Genomic DNA, 19,513 nt, shown 5'->3' on the forward strand with positions numbered 1-19,513 from the left:
AGGAAGCACAATCTGCCACAGGCAATGATGGTCCAATTCTACACGGCCATCGTAGAGTCTGTTTTCACCTTCTCCATCATGGTCTGGTTTGGCTCAGCCACCAAGCACGACACCTGGAGGCTGCAGCGAATCGTCCGATCAGCAGAGAAGACTATTGGCTGCAACCTTCCCTCCATTGATGAACTATACACTGCAAGGGCCAGGAAGCGAGTGGGCAAGATCATCTCTGACCCCTCTCATCCTGGCCACAAACTCTTTGAATCATTTCCCTCTGGAATGCGACTCCGGACTGTCAAAGCTGCCACAGCCAGACAGCTTTTATCCATGAGTAGTTGCTCCACTCAACAGCCAAAAATCTGTAGCCTCCCTTTGATCTGGTATTTTGTTGGTTCACATGCTTGATCAATGGTGTTTTATCATTAATGTTTCACTACAATGCTTGTACCATTATTTAGCTAAATAACCTTCCCTGTTCTGTAGATATAAATGAATGTGAAGAAGATCCTAATATTTGTCTGTTTGGTGATTGTGAGAATGCTGCTGGCAGTTTCCGGTGTGATTGCCGCCCAGGCTTCATCCTCTCAGAGAATGGGCGTCGGTGCTTTGGTAAGTCTGCATTTCCTTCCACTTCAGCAAGACTATTGTATGAAATTTATGTGTTCAGTTTTGTCTTTTTTTAGCATGTTCTTTGAAATATAATATATAAGGATTAGGTCATGCATTATACCCAAGAGTGATTTTCACAGAGATCATTGAAAATTGGAATAGAATAAATAATTTGCTTTGCACCTTGAATTTCCATAATTGTTTTGTAATTTCCAACTATAGTTTCAAGTCCGGAAAAGCTCTATAAATAGTCATCTTCAGCTTTTGTTTTCCAGAAGTTCAATAGAATGAAGTTAATCTGATTATATATCTGTTTCCGTAAATAAGAGTACCAACCTGTGACATGGGTGGCCAAATTTGAAAGTTATTAAATTATAATGAAAATACCACAGGATTAAAAATGGGCCTACCTATGATCCTTTTGAGCTAATATGTGATAAAAATCGACCAAAATTTGATCAAATTTTAAATTTGAAAGAAAAACGAGATTTATTTTTAAATAAAACATATAAGACATATGGACACTTACTGAATTTAAAGCTCCCTTACAAAATGTCGGCACCTAACCCACCACGTGGCCCGTAGTTCACCCCAGGGTCATTATAACCGTGTTGTTTGAATTTTATAAACAAGCGCGACGAGTGCAAAAAAACCTAGTTATAGCGCTATAAATAGCATTGACACTGGGAGGATCTACAGAATGAGACATTGTTAAAAATAGGTGAGCAAACTAGATTTTTATTTCATGATTTTAAGTTCTATTCATTATTAAGCATTTCAATGGAAAGTTTAAACACAAAATATAAACAATAAAAAGAGAAACAATAAATATAAAAACGTTTCACACGTGACACATTTCACACGTGACCAAATGGCCACCGCTACTCGTGTTCTGCTACAAAAACTTGGGACATCAGAAAATCTAATCAGGTGATAAATGATTAAAATCGTAAGCATAATCAGAATTTGGCTTATATAGTTATTTAATTGCAAAATTAATGTAATCTTTCTGGTATAAATTAGCCTAAAGGATTTGATGAAATCCTGCTTGAAAAATGTCACCAAAAAAGGCAAGAAAACCAGGGGCATATCTGATATTTTATTGTAAAATCAGATTTATTTATTTTTGCTTCATTTCATTATTTTGGCTCTGCACCTGATCTATACTACTTATAATACAGGATAAGAAACAATGGGAATATTACATAAAAAACAGGAAAATAACCTGGAAATTTGGAGACCTTCGGTTTCACTACTGAGTGCTGTATTTAAGGAAACACCCATATATTAGCAAAGTTTTGATTGGACAGTGATTGTTTTTGCTTGATATTTGAAATGTACCTTGTTAAAAGTCTATGCTGAAAGTTATGTTGATCTAATGTTATTCCCCAGATACACGTCAAAGTTTCTGCTTCACCAAGTTTGATAGTGGAAAGTGTTCAGTGGCAAAACCTTTCAACACAACTAAAGCAAAATGCTGTTGCAGTAAAATGCCAGGAGAGGGTTGGGGAGACCCTTGTGAGCTCTGCCCCAAAGATGGGGAAGGTAAAGTATCTGACGTTGGACTTATCATGTACAACTTTTAAACTTAAAATAAAATGTGAATTGTAAAAATGCAATGGGGAATGACTTGTTTGGGTAAATGGTTTCCTGGTCTGCTCTCATATATAGTTTGTTTGCAATACAATTTTGGATTAAAAAAAAAGACCAATAGGCCTTTTCCAGAAATACAACTATCCACTATTTCTTAAATGATTCCAGGGGTTTTGCTTCCACTGTCCCAATTAAACCCCTAATCATTTATAGATCACTTTTTGTATGAAGTTCTTTGTGCTTAACTTTCCTTGTGTTCATTTGACCTTGTGTCTGCCATTTAACTTCATGCATTGCAATTGCCCTTTTCCACTTGGTACTGTTCCTGATCTGGTCACACAAATAGTATTTCTCAAAACCATGCAATTGAAAATTGTGACTATTCTAGGTCAAATCAGGGAAATAGTGCAACTTACGTCCGGTCGTCATTAGCCCTCTGATGCATTTTCTGCATCGGGGACAAATGTATGATGTTGTTCTTGGTTCAGCCCTAATATTAGAAGACTGTTAGGGCAGTTGAACTATGTTGTCCTAGAGGAGTCTGTTATTAGGCAAACCCAGGAAGACGTGGTCTTAGTCCCTCAGCAATGCACTGGGAGACCAGCAATTGAATGCAATACACCCCATCTAAGACCATCCCCCAAAATGTCTCAAAATCTGTCAACCTTCCTTAAACCCTTTACCAAATGGTTTGATTTTCCACATATCCTGCTAGCAATGTGCCATTCCTGATTCCTCCTCTCAACCTTATACATCTGCTTCTCAGTATTCTCCCCCCCCCGCGATTTAAAGTTCCTCCTGCTCCTTAAACTCAACCCAAACTCAAGTGCCTTCTTGATCTCCACACTCCTGACTTCATATTTTGGTTGATTTCCCCTTCTTCGCTGCACCTAACCCTTTAAATCCCTGGTCACCGCTGAGACCTCAAGCTGCCAAAGGGTGTCAGTTATAAAATAAATTTGATCTCTTTTGCAGTTGCATTCCTGGATCTGTGTCCATATGGTCATGGAATTATCCCTGGCTTTGGAGAGACTCGTGAAGGTAAGAAAAGCTGAATGTAACTGCAGTGTTTTATTTAACAAAGTAACTATGGACACTCCAGTTAAATATTTGATATGATTAAGAATTTCTACAAGAAAGAACTTTCATTTATATGGCATCATGCAAGCCCTTTTCAGGAGATCAGTGCATTTTATAGCAAATGAAGTGCTTCTGGAGAGTAGTCGCAGTTGTAAAGTTGGCCACACAGCACCAAATATGCACAAAGCAGTTGTTTGAGTTGGTTATAAACGGCCTCAGCAGGCTCAGGAGTAGAACATGTGGCATAATTGATCCGTCTGAGCAGTATGCATTTTGACATGCACTCAGCCAAACAATGCTGTTACCATTCCAGACTGTCCAGGCAGCAGAATTGGAGACACGAGATAATGCAGATGCTGGAATCTTGAGTAAAATATAAAGTGCTGGAGGAACTCAGTGGGTCAGGCAGCACCTGGGGAGGATATGGACATGCGACATTTTGGGTCGAGATCCTTCTACAGACTCAATGATCCCAATCCGAAAAGTCACTTGCCCATTCTCTCCTTGCACAGCGGAATTATAGTTCGTAAATGCAAAGCGGCTGCTCTGCTACATTTTCTGTGAGAATGCTTGTAGTTGCTCAGTCAGCCAACACCCTTTGGTTTGTCGTAGTGCTTTAGTTGCAGGTGGCACATCAGGCAAAGGCATCATGACTGCTTCTGACCTATCTGGTGTCAAGCAATGCACTACCATGATACTTTTCTCTTTTCTGTCTGCAATGTTGCACATCACTCTGAACAAACATACTGGGATAAAAAATACTGACCGACATCTACTATAAACCCACTGACTCCCTTGGCTATCTAGACTACACTTCTTCCCACCCTGTTTCCTGTAAGGACTCCATCCCCTACTCCCAATTCCTCCGTCTACGCAGCATCTGCACCCAGGATGAGGTGTTCCAAACCAGAGTCCCCCTTGTCCTCACCTTCCACCCCACCAGCCTAACATACAACAAATAATCCTCTGACATTTTCGCCACCTCCAACGGGATCCCACCACTGGCCACATCTTCCCATCTCCTCCCCTATCGGCTTTCCGCAGAGACTGCTCCCTCCGTAACTCCCTGGTCAATTTGTCCCTTCCTATCCAAATCACCCCCTCTTCCGGCACTTTCCCTTGCAACCACAGGAAATGCTACACTTGTCGCCTTGACTCCATCCAAGGACCCAAGCAGACTTTCCAGGTACGACAGAGGTTCACCTGCACCTCCTCCAACCTCATCTATTTCATCTGCTGCTCTAGGTGTCAGTTGCCCTACATCGGTGAGACCAAGCGTGGGCTTGGCGATCGCTTTGCCCAACACCTCCGCTCGGTTCGCAATAACCAACCTGATCTCCCGGTGGCTCAGCACTTCAACTCCCTCTCCCATTCCGAATCCAACCTTTCTGTCCTGGGCCTCCTCCATGGCCAGAGTGAGGCCCACCATAAATTGGAGGAGCAGCATCAGATATTTCGCTTGGGTAGTTTACACCCCAGCGGTATGAACATTGACTTCTCCAATTTTAGGTAGTCCCTGCTTTCCCCTCCCATTCCCAGCTTTCCCACAGTCCACTGTCTCCACCTCTTCCTTTTTTCTTCCCGCCCCCCCACCCCCACATCAGTCTGGAGAAGGGTCTCGACCCGAAACTTCACCTATTTCCTTCGCTCCATGGATGCTGCCTCACCCGCTGAGTTTCCCCAGCATTTTTGTCTACTGTGATAATGGAATAATTTTCAGAAATAATGCGGAACAGTTCGACCTATGGTGACTTGACTCATGGGGTAGCTGTGACTAATGAGGTGCCGCAAGGCTCGGTGCTGGGACCCCAGTTATTTACAATATACATTAACAATTTAGACGAGGGAATTAAATGTGACATCTCCAAGTTTGCGGATGGCACAAAGGTGGGTGGCAGTGTGAGCTGCGATGAGGCTGTGGGGTGACATGGATAGGTTGGTTGAGTGGGCAGATTCATGGCAGATGCAGTATAATGTGGATAAATGTGAGATGGTAAGAACAGAAAGACAGATTATTATCTGAATGGTGTCAGATTAGGAAACGGAAGGTGCAACGAGACCTGGGCGTGCTTGTACATCAGTCATTGAAAGTAAGCATGCACGTACAGCAGGCAGTGAAGAAAGCTAATGGCATGTTGGCCTTCATTGCAAGAGGATTTAAGTTTAAGAGCAAGGAGGAACATGGCAGGACTGATATATGAAAGAATGGGTCGACTGGGCTTGTATTCACTGGAATTAAGAAGGATGACAGGAGATCTCATAGAAACATATAAAATCCTTAAAGGATTGGAGAGGCTAGATGCAGGAAAAATGTTCCCAATGTTGGGGGAGTTGAGGAAACCTGGGGTCACAGTTTAAGAATAAGGGGGTAGGCCATTTAGGACTGAGATGAGGAAAATCTTATTCACCAAGAGAGTTGTGAATCTGTGGAATTATCTGCCATAGAAGGCAGTGAAGGCCAATTCACTGGATGTTTCAAGAGGGAGTAAGATTTAGCTCTTAGGTCTCAAGGAATCAAATATGGAGAAAAAGCAGCAAAGGAGTACTGATTTTAGATGATCAGCCATGATCATATTGAATGGCGTGGCTGACTCGAAGGGCTGAATGGCCTACTCCTGCACCTATTTTTCTATGTTTCTATGACTCCAGGACCAATGTCATCTGGACCTCAGAGGTCCAGCTCAGAGGATGCTTGTAAATGCATGTGCTTGAAGGTCGAGCTGAAAATTATAGTTAACTGGTTTACTGATTAAACAAGAGGGTGTGAATAGCACTCAACCTTTCAAAAGTCCACTGTCCACCTGGCCCCACGGCACAACAGAGTAATCCTATAATAGAAATTCATAACATGATTCTCAAAAATGTGGATCACTTTCCACATCTGGCAAGTCGTTAGATGCCAAAGTCAGCCATTAATGATTAAATTCATCATTGTGTGCTCAAAGCTTCCTTGAAACATGTCCAAAACCTCTGGATTTTTAAAACAACACCTCTGGATAATGATTATTTTCCCCTTCTGGATGAGCACAACTCCAATTCACAAGAATCTGACATCCACCCTGTGCAAAGCAGCCTGCTGGATTTGTACACCCCATGATTTCAGATGCTTAGTCCCTGCAGTTATTGACATTGACAAAATGGTCAGCAGTTGTCTCCTAGGCTACTCTAACAGTATCTCCTAAATCCGTAACTTCTATCAACAGGAAGTCAAAAGGCAATAGGTACACATGAAAATACCAGCTGCTTGTTCCCTCCAAGTACCTTACCTTACCTACTTATGGAAGATACTCGTGTTTCTTCAATGCTGCTGGGTCCAAATCTTGGAATTCCCTACCCCACAGCTTTTTAAGAGTACCTTCACCAGTCAGACAGCATTGGCTCTCCACCATCTTCTCAAGGTCAATTAGTAATGGGCAATAAATGTTGGCCTTGACACCGATAATTTAATCTTAAAGAAAGGCTTGAATTATTGAAAATAATTTATATTTTGAATTTACTGGATAGATTTGACATTATGCAATAGACAATAGGTGCAGGAGTAGGCCATTCTACCCTTAGTGCCAGCACCGCCATTCAATGTGATCATGGCTGATCATCCCCAATCAGTACCCCGTTCCTGCCTTCTCCCCATATCGCCTGACTCCACCATCTTTAAAAGCCCTATCTAGCTATTATGATCAGCCATGATCACATTGAATGGCGGTGCAGGCTCGAAGGGCCGAATGGCCTACTCCTGCACCTATTTTCTATGTTTCTATGTTTCTCTCTTGAAAGCTTTTAGAAAGCATTTAGAATGAAGCTGTTTAATCACGATGGTTGATTTATCCTGATCTGATTTATTGTTCTGCAATGTAGATGTTAACGAATGCTTTGAAAACCCTGGAATTTGTTCAAATGGCCATTGTATCAACACGGATGGATCATTCCGATGCGAGTGTCCCATGGGATACAGCCTGGACTACAGTGGAGTTAATTGTGCTGGTAGGAAAACTGTTGTTGGTCATTATAGAATGAATGGCTTAGAATCACTATGGTGGTGGATATTGGTTACAATGGCTTACCCCCCGTTTATATTCTAATTTAATTTCTATTTAGTTGAATTATTTGCAAAGGAAAAATGGCATGCTGATTTCCTATTATACATTTTAATATTCTCTCTGAAAGTACAAATTAGACCTAAAATATAATATTATTTTCCACCATTAATATAGTGTAGGTATACATTAATCCTGAACATTCTTAAATTTATTTGCATACTTTACCGGTAAATGTTCAGAATGTAAATTTGTTATGATAGTCTAATGTTACATGTTTTTAGTGCAGAGTTGTTCAAAACAGTAGAACTAAAAATGCCAATAATTTTTCCTGTTCTAAAACAGACATTGATGAATGTTCAATTGGTAACCCCTGTGGCAATGGCACTTGCACTAATGTGGTTGGAGGATTTGAATGCACTTGTGATGAAGGATTTGAGCCTGGTCCAATGATGACTTGTGAAGGTAACTCTTTCTGATCATTATACAAGTTGCTGGCTATATGTGGTAAATGTGACCATGGTTTCCTGCTATGTGACCCAGGCAGATTATGAGATAAAAGCCATTTGAATTTACTCCATGCCTCTCGTGCCCTTGATGAGGAAAGGGGTGTTGGGGGAGCGGTGTAGAGAAAAAGAGCTGCAGGAAGATGACATTTACAGGTCTTCACTTTCAAAATGTGTTTTTAAAGTATGTGCCCAGAGCCTGTGTAAATTACTTATTTACTGATCAATTACGCAGACATTCTGGCTATTTGATTTTTTAATTTAATGGAAAGTACATCCATTATACCACGTGCAGATTCTGACAAAGGCCTTCTGATTCAAGCTGGCAAGCAATAATCCATCACCCTGTCCCTGAACGTAGGAGATTATCACCCTGGGGAGCACAAGGTGTCAGAGATTTCCTGCAGGTCTAAACTGCCCCAATGACCTTGGGCAGAATCTTATAATTGCCATTTTACGGGTGAGTTGGGTAAACAGTTTCTGAGTTCCTGCCTTTCCCATTTTTGTGAGCAGAAGTGAATGATGATGTCCTTCCTCATGGATTCTGAGATGTTGCCAGCCAGCTTCATAGTAGGTTTGGGCCTCCCCTGTGCCACTGAACCAAGTGTAAATCAGTTGTTAAGCCATCACCTCCAGAAGTTTTAATTTGTCTCAAAAGAACAAATAGACCTTTAACTTTAATTTAGTTTATTATTGTCACATGTACCGAGGTATAGTGAAAAACTTTTGTTTGCAAGCTATCCAGTCAAAGCAAAAACTATACATGATTAAAATTAAGCCGTACATTGCACAGAAAAAAGGATAAATAGGCTGTGGGCCGAGCATCAAAAATGTGTCTAGAAATCGATTTTCGTGACTCGCGTCATGGAACTACTTGAAATTCTCCACAAATTTAGATGAAATATAATTGAGAAGGATGTCATAACTCGTCAGTGCCAAACGTTGCACATTAATTAATTAAACTAATTAGAAAATGAGATCGGGAAAGAAAGCGCCATCTAGTGGCCAATGCCCATATTACACCATGGGCAGCCTATTTCCGTGTTGCAGTCCATTTAAACTTTATATTATTATACACATATATATATATATATATATGACTTGTGAATATGACTGTAATCATATATAATTAAGTAAGTGTTGTATATATAATTAAGTAATCATATATAATTAAGTAGTTTTTTTTAATGACACTGTCGCAGAGGTCCTGCTCCTGAACCAGCCTAATTAATGGGTGAGGGCAGTTCTTGTGGGTTCCTCCCTTTACTGAACCCCACTGACTGCCAGTGTGCAGAGTGGGGGTCACCGCCATAGTGGGACTGGGGCAGTTCCAGGCTGGGGGACAGTCCTGCAAGGCATCTTCCAGTCGCTTTAATAGGAAATTTAATGAGACTGCAGCAGAGGTCCCAGGTTTTAAGGGCTCATGAACCTGCCTAATTAAAGGGTCAGGACAGATACTCTGGGTTCCCCCGTTTACTGAACCCCACTGACTGCCATAGTGGGGAGAATGGGGGTAACGGCCATAGGGGGACTGAGGCAGTGCCAGGCTGGGTGGCAGACCTGCAAGAGACCTGTCTTATTTCTGATGTAAATGTCACATGCTGACCAAGAATCGAATGCTCTGATGTTTACTCGATGAGTATTCATTTTAAGCTTCTTTCTGTGGAGTGTAGAAAGCTAAGGGGTGAACAAATTATGAGATGCATTGATAAAGTGAATGGCCTCAGCCTTTCCCCCAGACTTCAGGAGAAGCTTTCATTCTCTTTACATCCAGTCACCTTCTGCCTTCCTCTTAACCTGATCAATGAAATATGAAGGTGATAGATTGGTGTTAGGTTCTTAGGTTTGGGATTTAGATGATGTGGTTGTTCGTAATCTTCATTTAACCCCTCCTTCCCCACACCCAGCGCCATTTAAACTCAAGGACTCAGTCATGTTAAAATCCCTTGTCCACTCACAGTCACTTTGGGAACTCACATTTCTTTAGGATTATTTTATTTTTTCTTCCACCTTTTTCATTTTGACATTGAGTGAACTTTGTGATATTGATCTCTTTAAGTCCAACACAGGGATTCCTGAATAAAGAAAAATGTTTAGGAAACATTCTCATTTCTAACTTTTTAACTTTTCAGATATAAACGAATGTGCGTTGAACCCACTGCTGTGTGCATTCCGCTGCATCAACACCTTTGGCTCTTTTGAATGCACATGTCCCAATGGTTACTCTTTAAGAGAAGATGGAAAGATGTGCAGAGGTGAGGTCAAAAAATCAAGAAAAATGCCATTTCCTACCTTTGCAAATTGAAAGACATTTGGGACTCTTGTAATACGTGACCACCAGAACACGTGGCTGAGACTCAAGTCACAGGCTCAGCCTTGCTTGTCAATGCATTTTGTCCCATAATGTTCACTCTTTAATCACCTTTAGACAGGAAATGTATTGTTGCTGCTGAGCAAATGTATTGCCAAAGAAAAAGGTGAAATCACATAGCAGGGTTTTTTCACCATGGCAAATCGTCAGAAAAATCCTTTAAAATGAAGAGTGCAAATGGCTGAATAATAATAATAACTTTATAATAACTTTATTTATAAAGCACTTTAAACAACTACAGTTGCCACAAAGTGCTGTACATGAGAAATCATGAACAAAAAGCTATTACAAACAATTAAAAACCATAAAACGAAGGACTATAAAAAACACACTAAAAATTAAAAGACATTAAAAGCACTAAAAACAGGAGCAATGCCTCAGCCAGTGTCGAAAGCCAAAGAATAAAAATATGTTTTTAGGGAGGATTTGAAGATGGACAGTGAGGGGGCCTGTCTGATGTGCAACGGCAAGGTGTTCCAGAGTGCCGGAGCAGCAACAGAAAAGGCTCTATCCCCTCTGAGCTTCCGCTTAGACCTTGGTACCTCAAGGAGCAGCTGATCAGCTGACCTGAGGCACCGGGCAGGAGCATATAGGTGGAGCAGCTCAGAGAGGTAAGGCGGGGCGAGCCCATTCAACGATTTAAAAACAAATAAAAGAATTTTGAAATGAACTCGAAAGTGCACTGGGAGCCAGTGTAGGGAGGCCAAAATTGGCGTAATGTGCTCCCTCTTTCGAGTTCCAGTCAAAAGGCGAGCGGCAGCATTTTGAACAAGCTGGAGACGAGCCAATGAAGCTCGTGCGACTCCAGAGTAGAGTGCGTTACAGTAATCCAGCCTCGATGTAATAAAGGCATGGATTACTGTTTCAAAATGCTCCCGCTCGAGAATGGGCTTCACCTTTGCCAGCTTCCTTAGGTGAAAGAAGCTGGACTTAACCACCGCGCCTATTTGTTTGTCTAGTTTAAAATCACCGTCCATCCTAAAACCCAGGTTCAAGACGGTTGGCTTTACAGACAATGCCAGTGGACCCAAGTCAACAAAGGGAGGTTCACGGCAGCCATTGGGGCCAAACAAAATCACCTCTGTCTTCTCTTCATTAAGTCCCAGAAAGTTTAAGGCCATCCAGGACTTAATGTCCTCAAGACAAGACAGAAGTGATTTTAAAGAATAGTCTTCCTCTTTCCTGAGTGGCATATATAACTGGCTATCATCCGCATAAAAGTGAAAGGAGATGCCATGCCTTCTTAAAATTGAGCCCAGAGGAAGTAGGTATAAGGAGAAGAGCAGGGGCCCTAAAATTGAGCCCTGTGGAACCCCATATACCAAGGGAGTGGAGGAGGATTCAAAGCCAGCAAGGCTTACCCGCATGGTTCTGTCTGCCAGATAGGACCTGAACCATCCCAGGGCACTGCCACAAATGCCCACTTGGTGCTGTAGTCTGGAAATTAAAATTCCATGGTCCACTGTATCGAAGGCGGCAGATAGGTCCAGCAAGACAAGAACCACATAATTACCTGAGTCGTTTGCCAGGAGGATGTCGTTGAAGACCCTTAGCAGAGCCGACTCTGTGCTATGCATAGCCTTGAATCCAGACTGGAAAACCTCCCGAATATTGTGCTCATCCAGGAAGAGTTTCAGCTGCGCATAAACTACCTTCTCCATGATCTTGGAGATAAAAGGCAACTTGGAGATCGGCCTAAAATTGGACAGATCAGTTTGATCCAGGCCTGGTTTTTTAAGTAGTGGTTGCACTACAGCATATTTAAAATTTATGGGGACAACCCCAGAACACAAGCTACTGTTTATAATGGCGAGAACCGACTGCCCTATACTCGGGAAAACCTCTTTAAAAAGAAGAGGAGGGACAGCATCACAGGGGGAACCCGACGGCTTAATATGCCTAACCACATCCTCTAGACCCGACAATGTCAGAGGCACAAACTTTTCAAATGCCACCAGGCATGGGGCCGGAACAGAGGGGTCAGAGGCAGGAGCTGAGATGAGAGCCCTTATAGAAACGACCTTTTTGATAAAGAAGTGCAGGAAGTCATTGCACAATTCGGACGATGCTTCCAAGCTAACAGGCTGTGGGGCATTTAAAACAGAATCAATAGTTTTGAATAATACGCGTGGGTCGTGACGCTTAGCCACTATTATATTAGACAGGTAATATCTTTTGGCCTCTTTAACAGTATTTTGATAATTTCGCCAGCTGTCCTTTAGGATTTGCGATGAAACCTGCAGCCTGTCCTTCTTCCATTTTCGTTCAGCTCTGCGACAATCCCGTCGAGCTGTACGAGTTGCGTCACTAAACCAGGGCTCGGGTTTAGCTCTGGGCTGCAAAGTTTTTAAAGGAGCCACAGAGTCCAGTATAGTTGTGCAGGAGGAATGGAACCAAGAACTAATCTCCTCCGCACCAAGGGGAGTGGACGCAGAGGGGGCACAGAGCTGATCGAATGCAGCAGAGAATTGGCCAGCAGCAGAAGGGTTAAAGGACCGACAGCGCCGAGCAGACGATACAGGTCTAACTGCAGCACTGGAAAAACCAACATCAAACAGTACAGGCATGTGATCAGAAAACAAACTATCACAGACCTCCAAGTTTAATACAGGCAAGCCATAGGAGAGAACAAGGTCCAATGTATGTCCATGTTCGTGTGTGGGACCAGACACACACTGCACAAAATTAAAAGAATCAATAAGACTTAAAAAGTCCTTCGCCAACGGCTTGAATGATACAATAAGGTGTAATATTGCTCTAAAAAGCAATTAAGTTGTATGCAAGGAAAGTCGATTGGCTGGCACGATATAAAAGCCGACTTATGGCCTGTATCTGTGTTTTTCCTAGTTTCATGCATTGTAGCCTTGTGTCTGTAATGTAGTTTACATGGGATTTAAATGTAATCCTGTCATCAAGACATATGCCAGCTAAACAAGCACCAAAATGTGGTTTTCAGTCAATAGCTGAGATATCCATATATTATCTGAACAGTTATGGTCACAATGCACTCTGATTTTACTGTTTTAAATGTTTGTGCAATTACAGGTGGCAAAAATAATCCTGAGAGGAATATTCAGATCTTTTTTTTCTTTGACTTTGTTATTTCGAGCTACATTTAATTATGATGCGGTGTGTAAAAAGGATCAAAGTCTGTACATCTATTTATTATTGTTTGTTATGTAAACTACCTTTCTATTTTGTGTTTGTCACAGACCTTGATGAATGTGCACAGGAACTCCATGACTGTGAATCCAGGGGCATGATGTGCAAAAACCTGATTGGTACCTTCATGTGTATTTGCCCGTCAGGAATGGTCCGCAGGCCTGATGGAGATGGTTGCACTGGTAAGGTGTTTCTTGACCACCTACAAACGAGATGCAATGTGGATTGAATTACTCACTTTGCAAATTAATGACATTAAGTCTCTGAATCCTGATTATCGGGAGACTTCACTACAGCAGGAAATTAATAGCCCTCCATGACTAATATCACAGTTCTGGGACTATTGCTGTATTCAGTCAAGAGAACACGAGCATTTAGTCAAAATCCATGGACTTCATAGATGTAGCTATCTGTGAAGTGGTGCGGGGCAAATATTTGGCAGAAGAACTTGGCTCAAGGAAAGGAAACACTCGTGCGTCTCCTGACCAATAGATAAGTCGACATGCTTTTAGTTGGTGTGACGCCTCAAATTTCCGGTTTCCTGTGCTGCAGAAACTTGGCAACATGAGATGAGGTAGAGGGATGTGGAAAATGTCTTCACTTCTATGGAGATGTTAGAACACGCAATGCACGTTAGGCTAATACATGCTCTGTGCACCCCACCCCTCCACTGCCATACTGCAATATTCTAAAGCATTTTATGTCATTATTCAACCTTGGACATGTGTGCAAAGGCTCTTGTACAGACAAGTACAGCTCGGATCATGGCTCACCAGGAAGATGTCTAATGAGAATGGAGATTTGAGGTGTTGGGGAGGGTTGAAGCTTCATTCATCAGGAATTAGGATCCTGGGTAAGATTTGCATTGGTAGAAAAGTATTTAGTTGAATTATTCAATTATTTCTTTATTATTTTATTTTGACAAAGAATTTAAAGTGTGTTCTTGGCATATGTGCACACTTTAATTTCTTATTAATGGGTAGGTCTGGAGTCATTATTTCCAGGCAGTACGATTCTGACTCTTTTATAACTTTTCAGAGAAGATCCAGAGTAACTCAATGCAATACAGTATATGATAAAGAATCAAAGTTGTTATGGTTTGTTGATGTTTCTTTAACTTTATGATTTGCCTTTAATCTTCTCATTCTAGATGATAATGAGTGCTGGAGCAAACCGGGAATCTGTGAAAATGGACGTTGTTTAAATATTGTTGGTAGTTACAAATGCGACTGTGGTGAAGGATTTCGAGCAACGCCCTCAGGCACAGAGTGCATTGGTAAATTCAAATAGAATGACAGAGAAGGAGCCCATTGGGCTTATCTGATCCATACTGCCTCCCAGAGGGATATTCCCATCAGTTTAATTCCTCTTTATATTTTTCTCTTGCATTCCTGCAACCTATTCTGTACCCTCACGTTCTCATCCATTCCTCTTTGATTCCTTTTGCAATAAGGGATAATTTACTACAGCCAATTAATCTACAATATCTCTATCGATGTGGGAAGAAACCCATTCATGCAAACACAGAGCATACCCGAGGTCAGAATTAAACCTGGGTACATGGAGCTGCAATGCAGCAACACTAACTGATTTTCCACCATGTTACCTTGAGACTGCCTAGTCCAGGCCAAGTGGACACATTAATCCAGGTGTATAAATTTCTCTCGCATCTACCATGGATCATTCCTAGGTTTGTCATACCTAAAGTGATGATCTTTATGCTGTTTAAGAAAGAACTGCAGATGTTGGAAAAATCAAAGGTAGTCAAAAATGCTGGAGGAACTCAGTGGGTTAGCCAGCATCGATGGAGAGAAGGAATAGGCGATGTTTCGGGTCGAGACCCTTCTTTAGACTGATGTCGGAGGGGGGGTGGGAAAAAGAAAGGAAGAGGCGGAGACAGTAAGCCTAGGGGAGAGGAAGGAGGGAGAAAGCAAGGACTATGAAATTGGAGAAGTCAATGTTCATACCCCTGGGGTGTAAACTACCTAAGCGAAATATGAGGTGCTGTTCCTCCAATTTGCGCTGGGCCTCACTCTGGCAATGGAGGATTCAGAATGGGAGGGGGAGTTGAAGTGCTGAGCCACCGGGAGATCAGGTTGGTTCGTGCAAACTGGGCGAAGTAGGGGGATGGGGAGTAAGAGCGGAGCTACGGGATATAGAAGAGACCCTAGTGAGAGCCTCATCTATAATAGAAGAGGATAGAACACCTGTATAGAAAAGGAAAATTTCTTTTATTCCAGGAGTTACAAGATATTTATGGATTGTCTCCACAACATTTGTTTAGGTATTTACAAATTAGAGATTATATTAAATCCAATACACAAGATTATAAAAATAAAGAAGCAGGATTGTTAGACGAACTGTTTAATTTATATCCAAATACAGAAAAATTAATAGCCTATATATATAACATCATTTTGGATAAGGAGAATCCAATAACGGAAGTATATCGTCAAGCATGGGAAAATGAAATGGGATTGGCTATAACAAAAGAAAACTGGGAAGAAAGTCTACAACGAATACACCGGTGTTCATTAAACGCCAGACATATACTGATACAATTTAAAGTATTATATAGGTTACATTATTCGAAAACTAAATTAAATAGTATTTTTCCGAATCTCTCCGCTATTTGTGATAAGTGCAAGAAAGCAGAGGCAAATTTAATACATAGTTTCGTTACATGTCCTAAATTGAATTATTACTGGACAGAAATTTTTAAAGTTATTTCTGAAGTCATCAAAGTTAAATTGGACCCTAACCCAAAGCTAATAATATTTGGAATTCCGGATTTACATCTATCACTTACAGTAAATCAAAGAAATTTCTTTGATTACTGTTTAATAATTGGAAAAAAAATCATATTGAAATTTTGGAAGGGAACATTATCCCCCACAACCAAAATGTGGGCAACAGAGATGATGGAGACGTTACATCTGGAAAGAATTAGATTTGTCCTATTGGACAAGTATAATTCTTTTGAACAGATATGGTCTCCATATATACAGTATTTAGAGAAGTAGCTGTTCTTGGCAACACAGCTCGGCGTGCACCCTGCGGGATTTGGTGAGAATAATTCATTTTTATATTGGAATTACATATATGTCTTTATTGATACTATCACTTGTAGTAGTGTTATTAATAATACATATTGTATACAATTTTTTTTTTTTTTTTTTCGTTTCTCTTTTCCTTCTTATATATAATCAAATTATTATTTAATCACTCTCTTAATGATTTATAACTGTTCTATTCTTTCTCTATCATTATTTCTAAAAAAATAGTAGATAAGTATTACTAGTGTTTTACTTAATGCAAATTGAATTAATTTGATATAAAGTTGTTTGAAGCATTGTAATTGATTACCTTTAATAAAAAAATATATTAAAAAATAAAAAAAGAAGAGGGGAACCCCTGTTCCCTAAAGAATGAGGACATCTCCGATGCCCTGGTCTGGAATACCTCATCCTGGGTGCAGATGCGGCGTAGACGGAGGAATTGGGAATAGGCGATAGAGTCCTTACAGGAAGCAGGGTGGGAAGAAGTGTAGTCAAGAAAGCTATGCGAGTCAGTGGGTTTATAGTAGATGTTTTATGCTGTAATCTGAGAACAATTCTCAAACTAGCAGCTCAGTGGGAAATACCAAGAAAGGCCTATGAGTGAGATCATTACACACAATTGGGAATAGTAAATGAATTGATCATCCTGAAAGAATGATGGCAGAGTGTGCATTTGGAGCAGTTGGATAAAATGTACCTCATTAATTAAAAAAGCTGTGTGTTTAACCCATCTGGACTAATTTTTCAAACTTTGATGAGCAGTTTCAACTCTCTAAAGTATGCATATGACTGTAGAGATGTTTGTGTATTAAATATCGATTTCTCACTTTCTATGAAAGCCCTCATTCTCAGTTTCAGAGAATTTTTTATTACTTGTAACTCTCAACTGCTATGTAGAATCCAATTTACAAACAAAGAAGTTAACTCTTTAGTGCCAATGTATTGCTCCAGTAGTCTGAATTTTATTTTGATTAGATGATATTTCTGAGGGTAGGGGGAAAAGGTTTATGTCCCAAACAAATCATAAGTTTGAATGTCCTGAAATATGACCGAGCCTTTAACCCTTTCCCCAGAGTTACAGTTTGATTTACTGAATATTTCCAGCATTAATTTTTTTTCATATTTCTTGCATCTGTTATATGTAGTGACTGACTGGATTTTCTTTTGTTATTTTCTCCAGCTATTATATGGAAAATGGGGTGATGTGACTCAATCTCTTCACTCAATACTAGCTCGCTTCCCTGAATCTTCACTAGAATAGCTGCAACCTTCTAATTCCCAACCCAATACATGTTAAGGAAGGAACTGCAGATGCTGGTTTAAACTGAAGATAGACACAAAAAGCTGGAGTAACTCAGCGGAACAGGCAGCATCTCTGGAGAGAAGGAATGGGTGACGTTTCGGGTCGAGACGTCATTGGAGCAAGAGTCTGAAGAAGGATCTCGACCCGAAAAGTCACTCATTCCGTCTCTCCAGAGATACTGCCTGTCCCATTGAGTTACTCCAGCTTTTTGTGTCTATCTCCATTACATGTTAACCCTAGTTGTGGCATGAAGTTTAACATTCTGCCCCTCCTTCCTCTTGCTCACCCATTGTAAGCACTGACTGGGACTCACTGATGGATAACTTTGGTAGGTCCAGGTTAATTATGTTAATCCTTTTGAAATGCAGCAGGAGCAAATGAGGGTCTTTAGAGGCCTCCCTCCCTCCAGTCTTATCCCTTTCATTCAATGACCTAGATTTTGGTCTGTGCTAAAGCCTACAAGATGGTAACTCCTAAGTCGTCTGCCCCTTTATTGGCTCTTATTTTGTGTCACTATTGGGCTCCCACATTGAAAATAATTCAGAAGCAGAGATGAAATAAATCACTTTGGATGGGGCTCAGAGGTCTGTATTGCTTTGTGGATGTAGCCAGTGGTGCTATGAAAAGAATGTACAGTCATGTGGAATTTTTCTCGATTTCCTCAGTCCCAACGCATAGCCTAAGATTGTCTTAAAAGCCTCATAAACTGATTGTGTTGGGTGCATTCTGAGAGTGACAGCTGTATGTTGTCTCCAGTGATGTGTCTCATGTAAATGGAGGCAACACCCATGAAAACACTCCCAATTACACAAAGGGTGAAACCATTGCTCCCAGTAACTAACAGTGAACCAGGGATCTTTCTTTAGTAATATTAGGCAGATTGGTACTAGTGGGCTGGATCAGTAACAGAGCAGTTCAAATTATCTTTCTCAACAGTAAAAAGGCAGTCCACTCATTCTTTAGCTTATTGATTTAAGACAGACTACATTTATATTGACTCAATTTCTTTGAATAAACAGCACAAATACTTGGTTTTAAATTTTAATATCTAGTTGATATTCAGATTTTAATCCCAAATTTCATGTCGCAGACAATCGCCAAGCCTTCTGCTTTGCAGAGGTGCTGCAGACCATGTGTCAGATGTCTTCCAGCAGTCGCAATATGGTCACCAAGTCTGAGTGTTGTTGCGACGGAGGTCGTGGCTGGGGTAATCAATGTGAACTCTGCCCACTACCTGGAACTACACAGTACAGAAAGTTATGTCCACATGGTCCAGGCTATACGACTGATGGACAAGGTAAAGCAAATATTTACTCACAAATTGTATCTTAAAAGATTAAAAGAAGTTTAATTTCTAAATAGTTTGTGAGGACGGCAATAAAGTATGGACATTTTGATTAATAAGCAAATTAATTGTTTTTAGACATAGTATACATGATTGATAAGTGGTAAGCGGTCACTAATAAAATTCTTGTGTAAAATAATTACTTTCAATTGAATAAAGTACCAAAAAATTATTTACTTCTCTTTTTCTTAGTATCTTTTTTCATAAATATGTGTTTAATATAGATGTTTTAAATTACAGACATTGATGAGTGTAAGGTGCTACCCAACCTATGTCAGAATGGGCAGTGCATCAATACATTGGGTTCTTACCGCTGTCTCTGTAAGCTTGGTTACACTACAGACTTTATTGATACAACATGCACTGGTAAGTAGGTTTAAATCCTTTTTGCGTCATTAATAATACTTTTATGCATGTCAACGACAATTTTGTAACATTAAAAAAAACACTGGGG

At 40.6% G+C, this 19,513-nt stretch overlaps 1 protein-coding gene across 1 annotated transcript in view; it reads left to right on the forward strand.

The window, feature by feature from the left end:
• fbn2 (fibrillin 2) overlaps positions 1–19,513 on the forward strand; it is a 304,739-nt gene that overhangs the window by 254,706 nt on the left and 30,520 nt on the right. The window contains exons 49-58 of the mRNA XM_033017776.1: positions 481–606; positions 1,999–2,151; positions 3,175–3,240; positions 7,135–7,260; positions 7,659–7,778; positions 9,952–10,074; positions 13,403–13,534; positions 14,503–14,628; positions 18,805–19,011; positions 19,300–19,425. Coding sequence (XP_032873667.1) covers positions 481–606; positions 1,999–2,151; positions 3,175–3,240; positions 7,135–7,260; positions 7,659–7,778; positions 9,952–10,074; positions 13,403–13,534; positions 14,503–14,628; positions 18,805–19,011; positions 19,300–19,425 — 1,305 coding nt within the window. The remainder of the gene's footprint in view (positions 1–480; positions 607–1,998; positions 2,152–3,174; positions 3,241–7,134; positions 7,261–7,658; positions 7,779–9,951; positions 10,075–13,402; positions 13,535–14,502; positions 14,629–18,804; positions 19,012–19,299; positions 19,426–19,513) is intronic.

This window comes from Amblyraja radiata, chromosome 3 (genome assembly GCF_010909765.2).
Source record: "Amblyraja radiata isolate CabotCenter1 chromosome 3, sAmbRad1.1.pri, whole genome shotgun sequence".
Classification (NCBI taxonomy): Eukaryota; Metazoa; Chordata; class Chondrichthyes; order Rajiformes; family Rajidae; genus Amblyraja; species Amblyraja radiata.